The sequence below is a fragment of the Carassius carassius genome, chromosome 44, assembly GCF_963082965.1.
Source record: "Carassius carassius chromosome 44, fCarCar2.1, whole genome shotgun sequence".
In the NCBI taxonomy this organism is placed as follows: domain Eukaryota; kingdom Metazoa; phylum Chordata; class Actinopteri; order Cypriniformes; family Cyprinidae; genus Carassius; species Carassius carassius.
The window spans coordinates 24410764-24433146 of NC_081798.1; the positions used below are offsets into that span (position 1 = coordinate 24410764).

The 22383-nt window shown below is 36.5% G+C and overlaps 1 protein-coding gene across 2 annotated transcripts in view; it reads right to left on the reverse strand.

Moving 5' to 3' along the window:
• The window catches only part of LOC132126563 (retinoic acid receptor gamma-A-like), a 40109-nt gene extending 17957 nt beyond the window's left edge, over positions 1-22152 (reverse strand). Inside the window, exons 1-2 of one of the 2 annotated variants that reach the window (XM_059537875.1) lie at positions 21743-22152; positions 8998-9382 (exon numbers count right to left, since the gene is read on the reverse strand). In XM_059537875.1, the coding sequence (XP_059393858.1) occupies positions 8998-9154 (157 nt within the window). In that variant the 5' untranslated portion in view covers positions 9155-9382; positions 21743-22152. The remainder of the gene's footprint in view (positions 1-8997; positions 9383-21742) is intronic. The other variant, XM_059537877.1, reaches the window with a different exon arrangement.
• Between the last annotated feature and the right edge of the window lie 231 nt (positions 22153-22383).

Below are 22383 nucleotides of genomic sequence, written 5' to 3' on the forward strand. Positions count from 1 at the left end.
CAAACTTGTCTTGACCCAGCCAAAGTCTGCATCCAATGTTCTTACTTTGACATGTTTCTCATGATTGTGTGCATTATTTAAAATGCAGTCCTGAAGTCTACAGACATATTTGTCTCCACATATTTACAGATACTGCATCAGTAAGGAAACTTTGATTAAATGATGGCAGACATGTTTTTTAGTTTTTGCTCCAGATGTTGCAGTTAGACATTTTCCTGAGCAAAAAAAAAAAGCATGTAATATATGACTTTTAAATTAAGCAATTTTATGAAAAGCCTTTTGTTGCATTTCGGCAGTTTGTTCTTCAGCAAATCACACCAGTGCATCTGCATGGCTGACTCATGAGTCTCATTATAATCACATTTCCTTCAGAAGAGTGTGAGAGCAACAGTGTGGCATTACATTTACACAAACACACAGCTTATATGATCCACCTTCCCTCCCTCTCTCTCTGCTTTTCCCTTTTCCTCCCCTCATTCGAGAGGACTGAACCCTGAAAGCCAGCCCCAGTGGGGTGCTAACTTTCCCCAAAATTTCTGCCCACCCTCTCTCTCCCTCTCACTCGTCCACTCTCTCTATCTGGCGCCTGGTTCTCTATTTCTGCCTCACTCTGCTCAGTCTGCTTTTCATTGTGTTACTTTTTTTTTCACAATATTCTATTATATTTTTATATTTGTTTTTGGTTTTACCCAGCACTTCTGTATAAGAAAGTCACATTTAGTTTGTGCATTAATTAACTCGAACTACATTTGGTACAGTAATAACTAATCTTTGGTTACACTATTTAAAGGTTTCATTGTTACAGTGTAATTACATATTTATTCACAACATGCAATACTATAGCATTATGGTTAGGATTAGGGAATGGTTTAAAGTTTGTTACATGTAATTATGCATAATTTACTGTCATTGCCATACATGAAATGTGTAACAAGGACACTGTAAAATGAAGTGTTACCAGCCTTTTTTAATGTTAGTTACAAAAAATACAAATGTTCATTGTTAGTTCATGATTAGGCAGTTCAGGTTCATTGAATAACTGATAGAACTTTTGATTGTAATAACATATTAGTAAAGGTTAAAATTAACAGTAACTAAGATTACTAATTGTTTTATACATATCTTTCACTGTTAGTTCATGTAACTAGTTAACTAATGTTAACAAATGTAAATACTTTAGCTTTTTCTTACAGCACATTGAACGACCACAAAAATGTGTTTCATAGATTGCTAATTAGGGTTATTGTATATCTGGGAAATGCAGCATGAAGGAAGGAAAACATTTGATCAAGCTTTCACAAAATGTGATTCCAAATTTGACCAAACGTGGTTTACAAAGCTGCTTTTCTTTCGCCCGTTGTCCCATTTTGTAGACATCTGTTAATCTGCACATGCGTTATCCCCTATTTCACCCCATACCTTTGCTCTCTCTGCCTCAACGTTTTCACCTGTCTTTCAACACGTCCCCCTCCCTCTCTTGCTCTTTCTCATTCTCTTGTTCTCCCTCTCTCTCTTGCACACACACATGCACACACTCCACAGTGACACACAACAGGGAGCAGCACTGCACAATCTCAGCCAGTTCTGTTCTCTCCACACCTTGAGGCAATTACACCCCCCTTCAAACACACACACACACACACACACACACACATGCAAGCCAAGGGCCGAAGACTGAAGAAAGGAAGGGGGAATGCAGACAGGAAAAGGCGCCCCATTCTGTCTCTTTTTCTCCCTGTCTCTTTCCCAGGCCCTTCTGCTTTTCATCTATCTGCCAGTCATTCCTGTCCATCTGTGCCTCTGCTCTTTTTGTATCTTTTTATTGTCTCTGTCTTTCTCCATTGGTGTTGGTGGCTCATCCACAGGCTTTTACAGAATCAAATGCAAGTTTTTTATTGCCAAGCACTGGCGTCATGGGATGCCCAGACAGACTGAACAAAACCTACTCTGTTCAAATGGCTCACTCTTCTTCCAGTGAGGAACATAAACCTGGCCCTCGTACTTTGTGGTTGAAGCTACACAGCAATTGGGTTTGGATTTCTGACTGCATGTGTGCTGGATTTGCTTGTACTGGAATGTGTGGTTCCTTGGGGGTCTGTAGTGTGTGTGTGTGTGTGTGTGTGTGTGTGTGTGTGTGTGTGTGTGTGTGTGTGTGTGTGCGTGTTGGTCATGAATTGTAATCTGACCCTCTAGGGGGAATACAGGCTTTCCTTCATTACAGGGCACTTACGTACACACATACAAACATTTGCAAAAGTCCAATTAACTTAGTTTGCATTGGTAATAAATCTGCAAATGTTAACTTAAAGAAGAAGTTCATCCAAAGATGAAAATTCAGAAAGCTATCATATATATGCCAAGTTCTGTCATGAAACTGTAGATGGCGCGGGCTGAAGGCTTGTTGAGGCAAATTGATGTTATTCACAGCATTAAATACTCGGCACAAGCTGATTGGTTCATGTTGCACACGCAGCCAATGAGCCTCCTGCTTTACATTTAAATGTCTGGTTGGCATTCACTAGAGCAGTTTACAGTGCTTTCAGAGATCCACTGAAGCTAATAATTTTATCATACAATGCAAACATTATTGACCTTAATATGCAATAAAATATACTAAACTATCAAAAAAAAAAAAAAAAAAAAAAGCAGACACTCTCAGAGCAGCAGCAGTACATATTTCTTGGCAATAGATCTGCTTGTTTTGGGGGGCATTATCATTTCATCTCTCTCCTGCCTCATGGGGATGATTTCAAGCATATTATTGTATGTGCAGCAGCAGTATGTGTTCATGCTCAGAACAACATATAGATTTTGGCTGTTTTGTTTCTTATTCCAGCTTTGTTGGGATTATTTTGTATGCTATTTGTGCAGCAGCAGTATGTCTTATATGCTCACAGCACTGAATCTGTGTATGTATTGGCAGAAGCAAGCTCTTGGACTTGTTTTGCAGCAGCAGCATAGCAGATCTAATCCACCAAGACCACACTGCCATATACATTGCCATGCTTAAATTCTTTCATTCGTTCATTCATTCATAACAATAGTATTAAATATAAGTAAATAAATTAATTATATTATCTGTTGCTTAAGTAAAGGTTCACTTCCACAGAAGAAACTAAAGTAGAAGACAAATAAACAGTCTGCAAAAAATAAATAATAATAATCATCATAATCATAAATCCATACATAAATAAATTAAAAGGGTAAAAGTTTTCATGATTAATCATTGGATTAATTAGATTAATTAAATCAAAATTGGATTAGTCGCACACACCTATCCTGGTCATATCATTGTCAGTTGATCAGGAAAAGAGCAGCATAAACGTTCTGCTAAACATCTCCTTTTGTGTTCCACAGAAGACAGTCAGTCATAAAGAATGTCTAGAATTGATGTTGGAATTTTCATTTTTTAATATTTTTGTAATTGAACAAAGAGAAAGTTTCAAGCACAGCCTGACAAATGCTGCTGGCATAAAAGTGCACGACTCGCTGCTGTTTTAATGTCAGGAAGTCATGCCAGCTAACTTGTGATGGGACAGTTTCCCTGCAGCGTGTAGCCGGCTGATCTCTATCACCACCCACTCTGTCTGTCTGTCTGTATTTTTTTCTTTCTTTCTTTTTTTTACAATTTAAAAAAAATAACCTCTCTAACTTTACAATCTTCATTTCAAATTACTTTACTAGAATCCTCCATCATGCAAACAATCCATCAATAAAAAAATCTCTCTCTCTCTCTCTCTCTCTCTCTCTCTCTCTCTCACACACTCACACACACACACACACACACCCCACTGGTGGTTTAAAGAATTGGGCCAAACCCCAGAAATTCCAATCCAATTCTATATAAATAAATAAAGAGGCACAATGTGAAGTTTGTGCTTTCACAGCCTCAGTCCTGCAGTAAACTCTGCACTTGGCCATCCTCTGCCTCGCTCTTAAAAGAAGAAAAATGTGCAATTTGTTTCAAATGCTACCTCTTTTTCCATCACACATTCTGCATTTCTGAAACCAGAATCTCCACTAGATTCACAACCTCATGTGCAGATGTGTGAGTTTGTGGGTTGGTGTGTGTAAAAGTTGTTTTTTTTTTTTGTATGACTGATGCAATCCATTTTATGTATGTATGTGTATGAGCACACACTACCATTTGAATGAAAAATGTGAGATTGCACACTTCAGTGTCATGGGTACTGTAAGTATTCCATATTTCCTACTGCGTTCAATAAGAAAGAAAGAGAGAGAGAGAGAGAGAGAGAGAGAGAGAGAGAGAGAGAGAGAGAGAGAAAGACTTTGCAGTCACTTGATGAACTAAGTGAACTACAGGTAATGATATATTTAATAATACACCATATTTGTCCTTTGGGGGCAGTAGAGCTACAGAGGAGTGACTGGTATTTAACTTTTTTTTCAACTCCTTACATTTTCAAAACTTTGCCTCTTTTTTTTCAAAACTTTACACACAAATCCAAGAATTGAACACACAAAAAGCAACATGCTTCTCATCTCTTGCAAAATGAAGCACTGCATTCAAAATATCACAAACACATCTCAAAAGCAAACATTTGCAAACATTTTTGCCATAATATTAACTCCTGTTAAACTTTTGTGTGTTACATGGAGAACCGTGTGTTGTGTTTTGCAAACAGTGTTTTATGAAATTGAAAACTGTGTCAAAGGCCGAGAATTAGCAGAATTGGTGTGTGCTTCTGGTGTTTGAGTGTCAGCTTTCAGAAATTGTGTGACAAGTAAAGATTTTGTGTTTAAGCAGTTAAAAAAAAGGAATAGTTCACCCAAAAATGTAAATGTGCTGAGTATTTATTCACTCTCAGGCCACCTAAGATGTAAATTAATTAGTTTCTTCACTGAGAAAATTTGGAATCTCATTCTGACGGCACCCATTCACTGCAGAGCATCCATTGTTGAGCAAGTGATGAAATTATACATTTACTAAATCATCTACAGTACATCTTGGATTGCCTGAGGGTGAGGACATTTACATCTTTGGGTAAAGTATTACTTTAAATAAGTATTTAATAGTTTTATATGTTTAAAATATTATATTTATTTTTTTATATTATATTTTATTATATTGTAAATTATACGTTACACAATATTTTGCACTGCAAATTCAATATTATAAGTATTAAATGTTATATTTCCATATGTGTTATTATTGTGCATTTCAGCTACTTTTGAATTCCCTGTTTCTATTTTAAGTGTGGTGAATGTTAAATTGAAAGTTTTAGCTCTACAGAAGTTACAGGTTTTAGGTGCAGAGTGTAGATTTTACTCAGAACATCCGAGGACGTTAAATCTGAAGCTAATAAAACAGTAAAGTGGTCTTTTATGTACAGTTAATAGAGTTGCTGTCAGTACTGAGGCTGAAAAATGTTTCAGCGCTGAAGTCATGAGCTGGCAGACACACAGTTGAGTATTTAAGGTGTTCTTAAGCAAAAACACTTCACTTCAGCAGTTTTTATGCCACCACTGCAGAAAGAACATATTTAACATATCAAAAAATAAGTATTCTCAACCACTGACCTTAACACTTTTATTATAAGCTGGATGGATGTAATATATATATATATATATATATATATATATATATATATATATATATATATATATATATATATATATATATATATATATATTGACAACCTTTAGCCCAAAATGCTTGATTTTGTGCATATTTGCATTATATGTCACTTGCATTATATGTCACATAAGGTCCTATTTTTATCTGATTTAATACATGAGTCTTGATGGTATAAACTGATATATTTAGATTGATTCAGTGATTGATTCTCCCTCTGGAGTCGATTAACGCGGATACGCGTTATGAGTAATTTTCTCCTGATAACCCCGAAAAGAACTTAAATTACACTTTCAGTTTTAATCGTACAGATAAGAGCAATACATCAATCGAATCTGTAAAGGGTCTACTTTTTTGGATACAGACATAATAACAACAAAACGTTGTGCACTTATAAAATAAAGATAACAAACATGGTGTGCTGTCTGCAGCCTTTGTCTGCGCTGATCTTCATTTACAAACACGTCATTAAAATGAACTGTAACGTGAATATTCAACGAAGAGACATGAGAGAGATATCTATAGAAAGCTTGACATGTCTACTTTTAAACTAAACAAGTGCCGCCGAAAACTGATATTCTGTAATAAAGTAATCCATATGAAAACTACGGGATGTCTGTTTTTCATGTCTCCCTTCATTATATCTAATGTGACCACGCCCCCTCGCTGAACGCGCTATTCAGATTCAAACTGAAGCGTGCGGCTTGAATACACCCATAACAGAAGAAAAAACAGACAGACTGTTCTTCAAGTTTTTATTTTACTGTTTGCTTCGCGATGAGAGGAATAAGACATAATACACCCCAAAAAGATGTGATGTGGTTGAGGATTTGAGAAATAGATTTCCTCAGAAAAAAAAGAATGAAGCACTTTATTCAGCAGAGATCATAAACATGAGTAAGTCTCTTTTTATTTATTTATATACTTTTACTAGTTTTCACATAACGTGTAAACATTTTACTAGTTAGACTTTTTCCAAAGACTTTTTCCAAACTATAATTCCTGACTAAATATATAATCAAGTGAAACATTATGAAGTTTCAATAATAATATACAACACTATACCATTCAAAAGCTTGATGTAAATAATATAAATGTAACAAATAGATAACTGTAACAAATGTAAAAACAATGCTGTTCTTTCAATTGATTGCCCCTAAAAAACCTGAAAAATATTCTCAGGTCCTTTCAACATTAATAATAATGATAACAATAATAACAATAAATGTTTTTTTTTTTTTTTTGTAGAAAATAAGATTGTTAAAAGGATCACAATGATATTCATGATAGTTGACGCCTACTCGCATATGACTTTTACCAACAAAAAGAAAATTCTTAGAAATCTTAGAAAATGTAAATCAATATATTGTTTTCTGTGAGTGAGTAAACAAGATGATTTTCACATAATTTAGAAAAAAAAATTCTAGGCTACAAGCTCCAGTTCTCAAAAATCCCGGGAACCATTGTTCTTTATGTGTTTTATGGCCTTATTCAAGTGATTTAACATTTTAGTTTTTCACTAACCACGCATAACATTTTTTTTTTCTCAAAAATACAATCATGTACATGCATGCATTTGACATATAATTATAGCCCAGTTTGTGCTGATTACAGTGAGATTAGACTTTACCCATTTAGATATTTATAAGAAACTGAAAAAAGCACAAATGTCAGGGCATGACAAAACTTCTCCAGGCCCCAAAAATACCCTTAGACTCCAGAGGGTTAAATCATATTTTTGACAAGCAAAACCATTTAATTGAGATCTGCTATTTTTAGGTTACCAATTTTAGTGAACTAGGGTTTCTTAAAAACACATAAATTTAACAACCCATGTTATGTGCAACGGGACTCTGTACTTGCAGTGGGTTCAGTGTCATTTTTCTTGTGTGCATTGCATAAGGTTTTTTTTTTGTCACTCTTATTTTAAGAGTGAGAACAGGGTGAAGGCTTTAAATACTCTGTTGTTTACAATGCAAACAATTGAGTGATCAGCTTTTTAAAGAAACAGACTGTCCCGCCCGTCTAGCCCATCTGCCTCTCTGTCTCTCCCTCTGTATGTTCCCACTCTGAAAGAAGAAAGGATGGATTGAGGGATGGGTAGATGTTATCTCTTATTAAATGGAGCTAATGGAGCGTCTGTGTATGAAGGCACCACATAATGAGATAATCACACAGGATAGTTGCAGCACTGTTGACACAACTATTTTACTTTTACTAATTTTTATCTCTCAGGAAGACAAAATACGAAGCAGTATCCCAGGTATCATACATCAAACATCTTGTGACCGCTATGTGACTTTTTGTCCTTTTCCTTTTTTTTTTTTGCATTGAAATGTAATCCTTGTTCAGTTTGCTGAACAAAGTTGTATCCTCCTCTTTCACCCTTTTCTGGATATAAATGGACATTTGTGATTATATTCATTCTTTACAGTGCAATGGATTTGAATTTGCCTTTCTTTGTGTGTGTGTGTGTGTGTGTGTGTGTGTGTGTGTGCTCTTGTTTTTGTGACATATCAGGACACAACTCTGTATAATGACATGGGTATGACACAGGTATTACAAGGAGAGGGTGACTTATGAGGACATTACCCATGTCCCCATTTTTCAAAACGCTTATGAATCATACAAAGTTTCCTGTGAGAGTTAGGGTTAGGAGTAGGGTTGGTGAAGGGCCATAGAATATACAGTTTGTACAGTATGAAAACCATTACGCCTATTGGATGAACACACTTTACACAAAAACAAACATGTGTGTGTGCACGCGCGTGTGTGTGCGCTTCGGCAGGATTATTCCAGGAGGTGGTGACAGGCATGTGATCTGTTTGATACAGTGGATGTGCATGTCTGAACACAGCCGACATCAAGAACAAACCCTGAACTGAACAAACTCAAAGCACACTTTACTGGTAGAATCTTCTATATTAGCTTCATTTATTTTGTTTTTCCTTTTAACAAAATAATATTTGCATAATTTAAGTGTGTAAATACTCTATACATATTTAGACTATTTTTTTATATATTTTTGAAATAAGTCTCTTTATGCACTTTTATTCGAAAAAAAATGTGAATTATTATTACAATTTAAAATAATTGTTTTCTATGTGAATAAAATGTCAAATATTCTTTATTCCTGTGAATAATGTTAAGCTGTTTTTTTTCCATCACAGGTATAAAGTACCTATATTGTATTTATTAAATAGAATATATATAAATAGAATATACAAAAATATATAAAAATAGAAAATAGAAAACAGTTATTTTTCAATTGTAATAATATTTCACAATATTACTGTAAACAATTAAAAAATAAAATAAAAAAACCTTAAGGGCAACATAAGAAAAGAACACACTATTAGGCTCCAGTTTTATTCATAAAATGAAATTATTCTGCTACTTACACAGAGCTGCCATCTCTTTGGGTAGGTCTGCTCCAAATCGTCCAAATAGGCTGCCATTGGCCAGAAGATCAAAGGGGGAGTGGTTTCGCATTGAACTGAAGGCAAAGGGGTAGAACCCTGTCATATGACTCATAGGCCTCTCCCTATTGGTTGCCATTGTGATGATGGCGGTCCTCCAGTGCCCAAAGATTGTCCTATGGTCCTAAGGTCCTAGATGGTAAATTACCACTTCTTTTAACTTTGACGCTTTTTATAAAAAGATTTCTCTTAATAAGCTGAGTGCAATAATCGAAAATCCATTGTAAACATTTGCGCAGCACTGATCTGAATGGAAGGTGATCTCAGCAAGTGATCCAGAACTGATGCACAGTAATCCAATAGATGCCTGCAGAAAAACACAAAAAGGGAAAAAATAGCATTTAAAACTCATGTGACCCCATGCACTATAAACATCAGTTTAGCACAAGAGGTCAAACCAATGCTTTCTCATAAAATTAGTCAGGATCCAACTTGTGAGGCAGCATCAGACAGAAGAACGTTATCAACATATATAGAAGAATAATGCAGAATTTGAACTGTCTGCATCTGACAGCTATGAGATCACATCTTCAACACCAGAGTAAAAAACTGAAATGTCTCCATAAAATATACCATCTATGGCTGTGCCTTAATTTACTTATTTTTTTGCTCAGTCTTATTGTAATGTACATTTGATGCAGCAATGTAAATGGTGTCTGAAAAAAAAAAATCTAATCTGACCATTCAGATTGAAACACACACATTTCCAAGAACCTGAAATTGCCATCTGATTTCATACCACATATGAATGTGGTTTGGACTGGGTTTGTAAAAGCCAGATTTCATGTGGTTTTCTGCTTTCTAAACAACTAAATAGGTTTGAGTCGGATAAGCCAAAAAAAATTCATAAAAAATAAAAAATCCTGCCTGTCTGAGGAAAAGTCTTTTTTACGAATAATCTAGCCTGAATTGGTGAACATCTTAGCCAGGTCTGCCAAATCAGCTGTCACATTTCACATGAATGGCATGCTTTTAAGAAGTGACAAGAAACCACTGAAACTTTGAGTTCTAATCATTTTGCGTGCACATTTCTTCAGGAAAGACATTTGACATCTGAGATATAAAAGACACAGCATCTTAATCAAGCAGTCATGACGCCATTTGCTTTAGTGAGAACCACTGTGAAAGAAATTGAGATCCAACAAACAGATGAAATGTGGGGGAGAAACAGAGTGAGTCTCTTGTTGGGCATTCATTTGAACGGCCTCCAAGCCATGAAGCGATTCCAGGCGATGCCATATGATTTAAATCAGAGACACAGCTCAATAAAGCTGCCTCTGTTCTACTGCCACATGCCCAGGGTGGAGGGCACCCAGCGCTCGCTTACCCCCTCCTTCTACTCCATCAGGACTTGATGGAAAGTTCCAGAGCACAAACCCATAAATGGTGAAGCTGACTTTCCATATCTTCATACAGATTACAAATACAAGTTTTCTTAACTGACACATATGATCGTAATGGATTGCATTTTTAAAGAATCATGTTTACATTCAAAGAGCTGTTTTGTACATTTTAAATGTGTCATAGTAAGGAGTTTCCATTGGCATTGTTTTCATTTCACAGGTACATTACCTGGAACTTTTTGCACTTTAGATTTGAAAGTACACTCCTTTTGATCTACTTATAAGTGGACTATTCTCTCTCTGTCTTTGTCTGTCTCTTAGTCTGCATGGTTCTTTCTTTTAATTGCAGTCTGTTGCTCTGTAAGGTTGTGTTCATTTGGAGCAGGGCTGCAGTAAACTGTTCCACATGTGAGGACTGTGCAGAATGGCCATGTTTCAGAACACATCAACAATCAATCACACACAAACACTGAACTACATTCAAATACACCTCACTGTCCCATGTACTTACTGTCTGATGTATGTATATAACCTTTTTATTTTATTTTATTTCATTTTATTTTATTATTATTATTATTAAGTTCCAAATCCCCCAGAACTGAATTCCTTATATTTTCTTCATCACTCCCTTTTTGACTCGCTGTCCTTTGAAAATCCCCCTTATTGACATGTTTTTGTCTTCAGCGGTTTCTTCATCTCATTCAAGATGACAGTTTTCAAGATGTTTTCAACAAAGCGATGAGAAGAACAATAAAAAAAGCAGAAAAGGATAAAAGAAAACAATGATGTGTTTAAGAAAAGAAAAAGCAGAAAAATGCAAGGTGAAAAAAAAGAAAGAAAAGTTATAGGACTTTGCATGCAAAACCTTTGTGTGGAAATGTATTAAGAGTACAGAAAATCAAACAGAATCATTATTAAGTACTTAGAAGTAAAAAGTTATCAAATGAGAACAAAAGAGTAAACAAATGTGGAAAATGCAAAGCCAGGAATGAAACATTCCTCTATTGTGCAGTTGTTGCTCATTAATTAGACACACATTGTGAATAAGGAGAAGTCTGGTGTGTGTGTGTGTGTGTTGGGGGGAATGAGGCCTTGCAGCATATAAAAAGCAATGGTTTTATTTCACCCAGTAAAACGGTGAAATAAAAAGCAGTTATACAGGAGAATTGCCTATACGAGTTAATGACGTGTAAGTGTACCCAGCATTCACCCAGAGCGTACCATTTACAGTAGTAATTTATACACATTATTTTAAATATCATTTGAAAAAGATATTACAAATTTTATGCACACATTTATTTTTATAGAATAATATGATAGGACATTTGTTATTTTTATATTTAACTAATTATATTTGTTATATCATAACCTCTAAACGTAATTACGTTCTTACAAAATATTTTAGCTCCTTCATTTTCCAACCACATTCTGTTCAATTATAAGCTATTAAAGAAATGGTTGACCCAAAATGTTATTCATCTCCAAACAATGTGAAATATTTAGCATTAAATCACTTTCTCACCCATGCTAGGGCTAGGGCTAGGGACATGGGTTCCATGAAAGAAACATTGAAACTAGATGCTAAGCATGGGTAATGGACCTTAAAGAATTAATTCATTTGGTGAAACGTAGCATTACATCACTGTCTCAGCAATGGATGCTCTGCAGTGAATGGGTGCCATCAGAATGAGAGTCTGATGAAAACAACACAAAAATTTACAAAAGTAATCCAATTAATGCAATGAAAAGCTGCATGTATCCCATAATAACTTTTGCTCCAGTGAAAAAGTCCATCCGGCTGTCATCCAGCTGTTTTGGACAGTGCTTGATCTGATTCAGATGAGATGTCCTTTTCACTGGAGGAAATGTTATTATGGTATTTTGGTAAGTTAAAATGTTTTAAGGATGAATTTGTTTCTTACATGCAGGTTTTTTGTTTTTTGCTTTTTGCCCAGCAACCCCTTAACTGATGGACTGGAGTGCTGTGGATTATTGTGATGTTTTTATCAGCTGTTTGGACTCTCATTCTGACGGCACCCATTCACTGCAGAGCATCCATTGCTGAGACAGTGATGTAATGCTACGTTTCACCAAATGAATTAATTCTTTAAGGTCCATTACCCATGCTTAGCATCTAGTTTCAATGTTTCTTTCATGGAACCCATGTCCCTAGCCCCCAGATGCTGCAGGGCTGTATGCCTGCTCTCTCCTGTGGCCCCTCCGCAGGGTGCACACCTTTACACTGTCAACAAAAGCGCCTGTGTGTGCCCTGCCTCAATGCTGCATTTATAGGACAGGGTTTGCCTGGTCTGGGTCTGCTCTCATTTACCAGCTTGAACAGAGTGTGGGGGGTATAAAGAGAGGAGGTAATTAATCAACGGATCTCATCAAATTTTCCTGTCAGTTTATCTTTCATAAAAAAAAAAAATCAATTAATGTTCCTTAACATTTGGAATATAAGATGTCCACTTCAGTATTAGAATATATGAACCCTGTCACATACATGTGTGTGTGTGTGTGCACCCTATCAGTCTTATCTCCCATTTTCTCCCATTCTTGTTAATATGCTATTTTATGTGTAGCTACATATCACCACTTAAAATAGCAAATAAACAAGAATGAACAAAAAAAAAATGTATTTTTTTTTAGGTGCAAAACTGTTCTGCCACTTAGTAGTATTTAGCCAAAACAGGTAGATGCCAACATGGCAGGTGGCATGGCATGCCCTCATTGCTGAATATTATTGACAAAAAGCTAAAAGACACTAGGCTTCTTTATGATACCAGGTTTACTAGTTTGCTTTCTGCTTTCTGTACTACTACTACTTCTGAAATGTGGCATTGCCATATGTAAATATTGTTGGCATGAGAAATGCTTGTGATGTTTAGTGAGCACAACGTGATTTTAAGATAACATTTTTATGACTGAAGTTGGTTTAAATGATAAATTTCCTCTTTTGTGGTAAACAGATTTTTGAAATTATTTTGTGTATACCACCTAAAACCCCTCTAATGTTTGAGCATCCTGACCAGTTCAACACAGCAACACAGGCTCAACCAATGGCGTGAATTTGAGATGGGACTTTCCAATGGAAGACATGGGGAATGTCCAGGAAACTTGTGTGAAAATAATTATGTTAGTTTATTCATTTATTTATGCATGCAGTTGCATGTGGTGACATGTGGTGACGCTTCAGCTTTAAGTCTACTGGGTCGAATGAGATTAAAATACTGTCATAACAGTGACATGCTCTTTGAATGCAAACCAAAAACTACATAATGCAGAACCCATTTTACAGACTGTTAATTGCTCTTAAGTCCTCACAGTAACACCTTAATTTATGTCTTTGTGTAGGAACATCAAATTAGCAGTTAAAAGCAGATTTTGGACTCAGTCAGACACATCTAGTGTGTAATGAAAGAGTGTAATTTTCCTGGCCAAAAAAACACACATTCTACTCTAGACTCATAAACTTGTAAACTGCATGTGTTAATTTACCTTCTGTGGAATATTTTCAAAGAAAGGCAATATTATGACATTATTACACTATATGTAATACCCTGGCACAGAATGGCATAAATTCATCAAAGTAAACTTCTCAGTAAATGAACAGTTCTCTATTCATGAAGTGCTCTCTTTTGATTTGAACAGTGCTGCTTGGGCACTACAATTCAACACAAAATGAGTTGTTCATGTTAAACAAGGTCTAAATGTCACTATGAACGTGGATTTTAAAAAGGTCTGCCTCAGCACCTGGTCACTGCCATGTGTGACAAAAGCTGACTTTGCTTCAGGTTCGAGAGAGCTTGTCTTTGATGCGTGCTAATGAATGAGGTTTGGCACCTCCAACAAGAGCCCTGCAGTTCCCCAAAGAAACGACGAACAGCCGCAAAGGCAAAAAACGTCTGGAAAAACATGAACTAAGAGGGAATAATTACGTTGCTGAAATATGAGCCATAAATCAAGGTGCCTTGAGGGAGGTTGTGAACTTCAAACCAAAGGATGTGGTGCATTAAAACACAGACATATTAACACACATATGCAAGGCAGGGATTTTCACATGCATGCCTACGGGCTCAGCAAATACAGATGGCCATTATTGTACATAAGCGTGCACGTGTCAAAATTGAGACTCAGAGTCACATATTTCACAAAACCAGCACATTTAAATGTCCATGCACACAGGTGTGAGACAGCTTACGAATGTTCACACATGTGCATGCACATTTCAGACTCTATTCACAGCATGCGTATGCTTTAGGGCTTTAAGTTTGACACTTAAAGCAAACTAAAACATACAGATGCAGGTAATGGCTTAAGTTTCCATCCTCTAATAAATTGGAACACAAGACTTCCCTCCCTCCAAAATATTTTTATGAGTGTTGGTGCACAATAACTTCAATTTATGAACGTCATTATGTCGTTGGCTGTGTAGTAAAAAGTGGTCAGAATATTCGTAAATATCCGGAATGGCCTCAATATTGTATACAGTTAGTTGACACCAGTAAGGAGCTCTTTTTTAAGTCCTGGTACAGCAAGGCTCATCAAAATCAAAGTCCAACCAAATATTCAAAATCATTATATTCTCACCCTCATGTTGTTACAATAAAAAAGTGTTTTTTACCTTTACACGTACAGTTAACAGGGTAGAAGTTAACAAGAATGTTTTGGACACAACAAACATTCTTTATAGTATCTTATTTTGTGTTAACTGAAAAAAAAAAAGAAAGCCATACAGGTTTGGAACAAGTTGACCTGAAACACACTCTTCAAACGTATGTAAATGCACATGCTTCTGGCTTTCCAAGGGGTGCTACAATAGGAATTAACATGACCTGTCTTCTACATTAAGTTTACTCTTTCAGGACAACTACTGTCATCCTTGAGCAACTTAAAAAATCACTTATGTGTAACTAGGCAGCACCTTATTTTACTGTCCAGTTCCACAAGTACATACTATGCACATAACCTTAACCCTTACCTTATAACATTGACATTTGAAAGTAACTAAGCCACCTCTGAGTACTCATTTGTGTTAGTATTTGTGAAAGCATGTTATATAGAATGGTACTCTGTACTTTTGATGCGCCGGCCAAGCATTCACATCTACATTTGTGTTCTTCCATAAAAAGTCTCTGACACTGCAGCACAAACAATTCTGATAATCAAATTTCTCACTTTAGAGTAAGACCAGTGGTCTAATTTCAATTCTGAAATGCACAGTCCACATCCATATCTTTGAATAATCATTCAGCATTTACAGAATGAGTTAAATTGCTTGTATTATAGCAACATCTGACACAGATGACAACTTCTTTGACTATGAACCACACAATAGTGCCGTTATATTGACCAGATTCTGGTGGTTGACCCCAGTAGTTGAAAGGTCCCGGGCTATAGTCACCTTTTAGTGCCTGAAGCAACGAGTGTGGGTCAGAGGTCACCTCTAATTGAGATTGTGGCCTGGTACAAAATATAGCCTATACAGTTTTTAAAAAAGAGAATGTCAGGAGAGTTTTTACCTCATGAGCATATCATCTGTTATGTCTCAACCCAACACATTTCTCTAATAAGCCGCATGCAAACTGTTTTTTAAAATTCCAAATGGTTCGAGTCACTCCCTTTGTTCTTTTTTCCGCATCTCCACCAACTTTTGTATGTTTCCTTTTCTCTATTTCTCACCATCTTTCTCACAAATAATCAATCTAAATGCACTACGGATGCGGCAGCAGTAAAGTATTAACATGGGCCCGGTGCAGACTGCCAGCACATATGGTGAACACTTCTACACTTCTGCATGAATTATAGCTCCTTTCCATCTGCAGTGAACTTCACTATTGTATTACCTGCTCAGTTTCCTCTGTCAGGTGCACAGGATGTGCTGTGTGAAACTAAGTATATAAAACAATGGATTCCTGTGCTGCTGAATTAGATAACTATAGGTAAATGTGTGTCTTACGTGACATGGACAGAAGTAAAAGAATGGGGCTGATGGAAGCTGCTCAAAATTGAAAGACATGCAGAAATGGTGAGAAGTCGAGAGACAGACAGCATTTTCTGCCTGAAGGAACTGTCATTCACAAAAAGCTGAGAACAATAAGGAATGAAGGGAGGTGCAGTTAAAGTATTCAAATAGAGAGTGCTCTCTCGATTTCTCTCTGTTAATCACACACAAACACTGCACCGGTGCAAACAGGAGCAATGAGTTCAAAGTGCAGCTAGACTAGACGAACAACGCCAGTCTGACAGGTGAGATGAGCCCAGCTCAAGACATCACACTGACAGATTAACTGATGAGCTATAAATCACACATGCATGCCCTAATTATTGTGCTTGTGCACCTCCTGAACACAATTTAAAAGCACCATTCAGTTTACAAACTATTTTAAAGTGTGGTTATCAGTATAAATCATTTCTATACTGCGAACAATTGCTCTGTCGATCAGGATTGATGGTGTTTATTTATCAACATGGATGCATTTAATCTCAGCTCAGCCATATGATGATGGTATTAGGGCATGACTTTTAACTTAAATCACAATGTAAATAATTATTTTTTAGGAAACATATTCACGCATTTAAGCTTATGATGCATAAAAGCCTAAAGAGTTTTCACACACACACACACACACACACACACACACACACACAGAGACCAGTACACAAGCAAATCTTTCAAATGTTTATATTGACCTTGATGCATATTCATCATAGTAATTACAATTGTTGTTATTATACTGTAGAATAATAATTAAAAAAAGTCTTAAGATACTTTTGCAATTGTTTTGTCACTTTGCCTAGTTTCTACGCGTGGTGCTGGCTAACACCAGTTTTATTGCAACTATGGCATTTTGTGGACAATCAGGTCTTGATGAGTTTGCTTGGCTCTTGAATCTTTTTATTGTACATACTGTATGCCCCATTAACACATGGCATATAAATGCCTGATATTATATATCGTTTGAGGCCTGTGGTCAGCAATGATTTTGTTCAGTTGTTTTTGAGCAGGTATAAATATATACATGCTGTATCTGGTGAGTCCCTTAAATATTTCTAATGAAATGTGTGCTAGCCAAATAAATGCTGACGAAAAAACATGAAAGCTATGGCTGCACACAGCGCAACAGGCTGTGACAAGAAAAATCTGTGAGCTAAAACCTACTTTATGCTTATGGAGATCATTAAATATGTTGGCGGTACATATGACATTGTTTACTCCACACTTTAAAAAATAAAATATATTAGGAACTCTTCAAATCAGTGTTGTTAATGGGTTCTTTACAACACAAACAAAACAAAAAAATTTAAGTGGAATGTACAAAGTTCTCGGATGTAAAACCTGTCTGCCACTGGATTGCCATCTTAATTTTTAAGAGCCTTGAGGGAAAATTCACTGATCAGAGGTTGCTGTTTCAAAACTTGGGAAATTTAGTGGAGATCGCAATCATATGTTATTCATTCAAACAAATTCCTTGGAAACAAGTAAATAATTAAAAAATAGATGCAAACAAGATGATTCTCGACATACAGGAAGACTACAGAGATATGAGGACAGCATAGCTGAAAAAGGTTTGACATATATTGGAGGTCACTTCTAGGGCTACGTTTAAATGACAATCGTGTAGTCAAAAACAGAAAAGTTTTTCCCTTGCGTTTTTAAAAAGTTGCTTGTGTACACGACAATGATTTCAAAACTACAACCCGAATTCCGGAAAAGTTGGGACGTTTTTTAAATTTTAATAAAATGAAAACTAAAAGACTTTCAAATCACATGAGCCAATATTTTATTCACAATAGAACATAGATAACATAGCAAATGTTTAAACTGAGAAAGTTTACAATTTTATGCACAAAATGAGCTCATTTCAATTTTGATTTCTGCTACAGGTCTCAAAATAGTTGGGACGGGGCATGTTTACCATGGTGTAGCATCTCCTTTTCTTTTCAAAACAGTTTGAAGACGTCTGGGCATTGAGGCTATGAGTTGCTGGAGTTTTGCTGTTGGAATTTGGTCCCATTCTTGCCTTATATAGATTTCCAGCTGCTGAAGAGTTCGTGGTCGTCTTTGACGTATTTTTCGTTTAATGATGCACCAAATGTTCTCTATAGGTGAAAGATCTGGACTGCAGGCAGGCCAGGTTAGCACCCGGACTCTTCTACGACGAAGCCATGCTGTTGTTATAGCTGCAGTATGTGGTTTTGCATTGTCCTGCTGAAATAAACAAGGCCTTCCCTGAAATAGACGTTGTTTGGAGGGAAGCATATGTTGCTCTAAAACCTTTATATACCTTTCAGCATTCACAGAGCCTTCCAAAACATGCAAGCTGCCCATACCGTATGCACTTATGCACCCCCATACCATCAGAGATGCTGGCTTTTGAACTGAACGCTGATAACATGCTGGAAGGTCTCCCTCCTCTTTAGCCCAGAGGACACGGCGTCCGTGATTTCCAACAAGAATGTCAAATTTGGACTCGTCTGACCATAAAACACTATTCCACTTTGAAATAGTCCATTTTAAATGAGCCTTGGCCCACAGGACACGATGGCGCTTCTGGACCATGTTCACATATGGCTTCCTTTTTGCATGATAGAGCTTTAGTTGGCATCTGCTGATGGCACGGCGGATTGTGTTTACCGACAGTGGTTTCTGAAAGTATTCCTGGGCCCATTTAGTAATGTCATTGACACAATCATGCCGATGAGTGATGCAGTGTCGTCTGAGAGCCCGAAGACCACGGGCATCCAATAAAGGTCTCCGGCCTTGTCCCTTACGCACAGAGATTTCTCCAGTTTCTCTGAATCTTTTGATGATGTTATGCACTGTAGATGATGAGATTTGCAAAGCCTTTGCAATTTGACGTTGAGGAACATTGTTTTTAAAGTTTTCCACAATTTTTTTACGCAGTCTTTCACAGATTGGAGAGCCTCTGCCCACCTTTACTTCTGAGAGACTCTGCTTCTCTAAGACAAAGCTTTTATAGCTAATCATGTTACAGACCTGATATCAATTAACTTAATTAATCACTAGATGTTCTCCCAGCTGAATCTTTTCAAAACTGCTTGCTTTTTTAGCCATTTGTTGCCCCCGTGCCAACTTTTTTGAGACCTGTAGCAGGCATTAAATTTTAAATGAGCTAATTAAGTGGATAAAAGTGTAACATTTCTCAGTTTAAACATTTGCTACGTTATCTATGTTCTATTGTGAATAAAATATTGGCTCATGTGACTTTAGTTTTCATTTTATTAAAATTTAAAAAACGTCCCAACTTTTCCGGAATTCGGGTTGTATTCGCGTTTACAAATATCCAGGAAAATGGCCAAAAAAGCTGTATTAGGTAAGCGAGGCCAGTAGTTGGCGCTGTCACCAGTAACCAGTAACTGCAGGGAAGTGACGATTATATGTCATATATTGTATGATGCGTCTCCACTGTTAGTTGTAATATTGGTGAAGTAAATCCACACTTTGCTAAAGAAGTGTTAGCAAACTCTTAAACAGCAGCAACAGTGCCACGTACTCCGCCATTGTTGTGTATGTTTGTTCGCACTTGCCTTTAAAATTGACATGTACCACGCATGTCTACATACCTAACACATACTACGCACACGCATGACGTCACCGTTTTCAAATATTCCCGTTTGGGTGTTTACACAGAAACGACAATGATGGTGTTTTCAAAAAACTTGCACTTTGAAACCCGTTTTCAAAAATATCTGTGTTCAGTCCCCAAAATAAGTTGTCGTGTAAACTAACAGTAAAAACGCATAAAATATTTCCAGCTTTTGGCTGAAAAAGTTGTGTAAACGGCCCCGAAAACTCATGAGATTACTGGATCGGGGGGATAGAATTCTCTATTTGTGCCTTATTTATCGCTTTGTATAAGAGAAACAGTAAAAAGTGATTTCAATTCTGATCTTTCCATTGGGAGGTCGTCTGAACGAACGAGAGTGGCTCTTATCTGACTGCTCTATACAAAACACACAACACATTTCCAGTAAGGAAGCAAGAGCAATCTCAACACAAACATTTTATCATTGACGATATTCAAAACAGCTGATTTAAATATTTCCATTGTATTTGGATAATTATGTGTTTAAGGTGTTAACAGAACCTTCAGCAAACCTATTGACAAGCTCACACCTGTCCACTTGTGATATTAATGCATCTAATAATGAAAAATAATAACAACCCTAATCACTACAGTTTACTCATGTGCTGCCCTTTTGTTTAAAAGGACATTAAGCAAATAAAGTGAAAAATAACGATTTTTTTTTATAGCAACTACCCAGAATACTCATACATGAATCTGTGCATGTGAGAGTATGATTGGGAATATTGCGTCATTACGGCTACAGTCAAATCGAAATACGACATTCATCAGAAGCCTATTGTTCTGTAGTGCATATAGTCAGTGTGTGTAAAGTTTAAGCAAGCATTTGACAAATTTAGAAAAGAAAAACAGCTTTTGCTTTGATAAGACACAAATTACGAGCTGACTGTTTTGACCAGATTATTTTACAGTGACAACAAATCTTCATGTCTTCAGATATTTTCTGACTGGAATTTTTGCAATCCTCCCTCAACACCTTATCACTTGTTCAGTGAAACACCATATAAACAAGTTACCTCATAACTGCAGAAAAAAAAAATTATATATATATATATATATATATATATATATATATATATATATATATATATATATATATATATATATATATATATATATATATCAAATTGCATAATATTCCTGTAATAAAATAAAATTGAATCAGAATATCTGAATTGTTTCTTTCGATAGTAGTGAACCCCAAATAAGCACTGTTTGGTGTATCGGTGAAGCTTTGAGAAGTTCAGCAGTCTGTCATTTCCTAGCAACAGGTTGAGGCTGTTTCTATTGATTTAATCAATGTCTGAACTTGATAAGACGTTTTCTGCTTCCAGCTGCCAGTTCACCTCACTGACACGTAACATCCAATTCAGCCATACTAAATCGCACACATTACAGAAGCACAATAAAAGCACAAAAAAACAAAAACAAAAAAAACACCTTTTTTCATTCAATAGTATGTAACTTTGCCATAAGTTCAATGTCATCAACAGAAAATCCCAATACTACACATACAGATCTGTATGCAGGAATAACCTGTACAACATACATTTATTCTTGCTCTAACATGTCTTTCACATTCACTGTCTCTTTCGTTTTCATGAGTAGGGCTTTATTGCGGGGGAAAAGCTGTAAATGACAATACAACTCTTCTGAAACTTTCTAAACATATTTCTTTGTGGTCTGTTAAAGCATGGTGGAGATCAGACTTACCTGTTATGGTGAGTGAAGGTCTGGAGGGAAAGCTTGAACTGAGCATACGAGAGCAGCTCGTTGACTTGTATAAGTCAGATGTGTCTCTCTGTGCGAATAAAGAAGCCTGTTGCATTCCGCCTTTTCTCTTTCGCTCCCCCCTCAACCACCACTCACTCTACCTCCTCATTCGCTCTCTGGCATTCTTGCCCTCCCTCTTTCAATCAAACTTTCTCTGACATGCATGTCTTCTTTACAGCCATTGTAGTTTTGCGAACAGAAAAGCGTCCCCCTGTTGTTGCTCTCTCTCTTTGTTTTTTTTCTTCTGTCTTTCTCTCAGAAAGCACTAAACTCTTTGATTCATAAATACAGCCCTGGTCACGTGACGCAATACTTCAAATATACAGGGCTTTTTTTAGAAGCCACAGAATGCCTTTAGGGATGGAAAATCAGGGCCAGAAAGCTTAAGTTTCCCTCTCTCTGCCCCCTCCACTGCTTCAGCTCTATCCTGCTATACGTCTCCTCCTATAGCATCTCTCCATCCCCTCTCAGTTACCACCCGCCTTCTTCTGGGTGTCAGTTTCTACATCCTATTATCCTTCCATCTCCTTCCACATTTGCTCGTCAAACTGCTTGCTCTGCTTTTCTCTTCCCCCTAATTA